Source organism: Propithecus coquereli, unplaced genomic scaffold (genome assembly GCF_000956105.1).
Source record: "Propithecus coquereli isolate 6110/MARCELLA unplaced genomic scaffold, Pcoq_1.0 Scaffold119, whole genome shotgun sequence".
Taxonomy (NCBI): domain Eukaryota; kingdom Metazoa; phylum Chordata; class Mammalia; order Primates; family Indriidae; genus Propithecus; species Propithecus coquereli.
The window spans coordinates 362,906-365,616 of record NW_012135969.1 but is presented as its reverse complement, the minus strand read 5'-3'; the positions used below and the strand labels follow the sequence as shown (position 1 = coordinate 365,616).

The following is a 2,711-nucleotide window of genomic DNA, read 5'->3' as shown; positions in this document are numbered from 1 at the left end:
TAACATTGTCTTAGAAATCTATTTATGTTGATACTTACAGATCCAGTCTATTCATTTTAACTCCAGTATAACTAAGTTCTTACAGTATACCCCATTTGTATGAGTATATACATCACTATCAATTTCCCCTATTGCTGGACATGTAGATTGTTTCCAGTTTTCATTTCTACAAAAAATTATGCAATGAACAGCCTATAACACGTAGAAGGGTTTCTCTAGGATCTACATCTAGTAGAATTTCCGGATCATTTCTTTATTGTTGCCAACTTGCCCACCAGAGTGATTGCACCAGTTTATATTCGCATTGGCAGTTTTGGGTTTGCCACAGCCTTACAAATACTTCCTACTATTTGGTCTTCCACCAACTAAAATGCTGCATATTTTATATTTAATGTTATCTACTTTGGTCATCCTTTGTTTCTTTTTTCATCCAAAACTTCCTTAACCTTTTCAGTTGTTCTTTTATTCCTTCAAGAATACTGTTTCCTTCTCTTGATTATTTCATCTTTTCCCTTAAAACTTGACTCGGCTTATCTCTAGGTAGCCTTACCCAATGACCTCCATGTTTCCCTGACTGTACACATACACATGGTATTCCATTGTGAAAACACATTGTGTAAGTTAAAATGTTATTTTAATTGGGTCTTCAGTTTCTAAAGAGTGCATCATGGACATATGTCATTTAAAATAGTGCATTTCTGCATTTGCTGGAGAGTCTAAAGATAAAATAGTGCGAGTCAGTTTTTAAAAATGTCTTTTTAGAATTTAAAATGAATTTGAAAGATTTGAGTGAAAAGAGTGAAAAGAAAAATAAAAACTCAGGGAAATTTGAATTTTCTAGGAAAATTTATTTATAAAGGTATCAGACAAACTTCTTTAACCCTTAGAGCTATGTAGAATTAACTGCTTTTCCAAAAAGGCATGGAGTCCCCCTCTTCACAGCCAGCAGATGCCCATGCACATCTGTAAACATGGAACATTAAAAGGTTCGTGGAGAGAAGTAAGTTTGGTTTGTTAGATCTCTTAGGCAGTATGGAATTAGGAGGGCTAGATTGCTAAGTAGGGAAGAATCAGGACCTCTTAGACAATGCTTAACTACATTAATTTTTGCTTATAAGCATGGTGCTTTATAAGTATTTATAAGGTATGTTTACATCCTAGCTCCTTAACATCTTGGTAGGTAAAAGGATAGCAGATGCACTGCTCAGATCATTTGCCTTTTCTCTCTCCCCGTTCTCCCCCATCACCTAGAGCATCGCCCATAGGCCTTTGTGCACAGGAGGCATTCCACATGTTGAATTCAGTCCAAAGTTGAGTATGAAACCTAAGTACTTCTGTGAGACAGTACACATGTATGTGCATTTGTCTGTTTACTTGGTGTGGCTAAACATACAAATTCAAATTAGTCATAGTAGAGAGTACATTTAACACATTCACTCATTAGTCTCTTTGGATTTAGTGAACGCCAACTATTTGGTTTCCAACTTAACATTTCTGGCTATCAGAATCTAATGGTACATGTCTTTTCTGTGTTGTAGGACTTTCCAAGCACAGGATGTCACCCTACAGATCCCATTCACTCTCTCCATCTCCAGTTAACAAACACAAACAGTTCCACACGGAGAGAAAAAGGCAGCGCAAGCCAAAAGAAACAGATATTCGCCAATTCCGAGCAAAGGTACTTCCCCATCTCTTAACTACCACTGAGCAGCAGGTAATACCATTATCCCTCAGCCAGATGCTACTGTGAACATGCGATTGATTAAAGGGTTAAAATGCCTTTAATATTTTTTGTTGTTGTTTCTTCCTTCCCTCCCTCCCTTTTCTAAAATACCCTTAATATTCTTGAGCTGAGTGGATGACAGAGAGCTATGTGATGTAGCTTATATCCCCCTTAGGAAGCATAAAATTACATTTGTGAAACTCCTAAGAAAATAATCTGGTCAGACATAGCTCAGTGTACCAGTGGATTAAGAAAGAGATCAGTGTGGGTTGGTATTTTCAGAGAGACCTTCAGCGACAAAGGAGATCTGAGGTGGATTAAACGTGACAGGCCACTTGAGCTACAGAGAAGATGAGAAAGTGCCCAAGACAGGAATGAGAGGAGGTGGTTGGGATTCAACATAGGAGGCTGGTATGATACCAAGGAAAAACTTCCGTACAACAGGGACTTTGAGATGTATTAATAGCATGAATTTAGCACATTCAAGTTGTTTCCCATAGTAGGTTTTATAGTGGTTTTATAATATGGTAGGATTTATAATGGTGAAAAACTGAAACTAATTCAGGTATCTTATAATAGTTACAGTCAGTAACTCAGCATGTAACTTCCATTCAGGAGAATATCAAAACAATTACAATAACTGAACAAAAAAATATGTAAAATTTCATTTTATGTTCCAATTACTTACCTGTTAAAATAACGTAGATTTATGATACAGAGCTTGAAAGGAAGTTAAAGTGATTGAGCTTGATACTTTAAGGGGTGGCAGGATCGTAGGTGAATTTTTTCCTTCATTTTCATTTGTGTATGTTTTTAGTAACTAATATCCTATGACCTTTTCCCCTCTAGGCATTCACTGAAGCATTTGAAAGGGAACTAAGAAGAAATAAAGTTCAAGAGAATATTGGACCTCTAAGGATAAATGATGAGGAGGAAACAGTGGGTAAAAGTCTCCACTATAATAAATGCCATTTGATCAGATCAGTGG

General features: G+C 36.6%; 1 protein-coding gene across 1 annotated transcript in view; it reads left to right on the top strand.

The window, feature by feature from the left end:
- CEP95 (centrosomal protein 95kDa) overlaps positions 1–2,711 on the top strand; it is a 37,337-nt gene that overhangs the window by 28,078 nt on the left and 6,548 nt on the right. The window contains exons 8-9 of the mRNA XM_012659534.1: positions 1,539–1,678; positions 2,573–2,692. Coding sequence (XP_012514988.1) covers positions 1,539–1,678; positions 2,573–2,692 — 260 coding nt within the window. The remainder of the gene's footprint in view (positions 1–1,538; positions 1,679–2,572; positions 2,693–2,711) is intronic.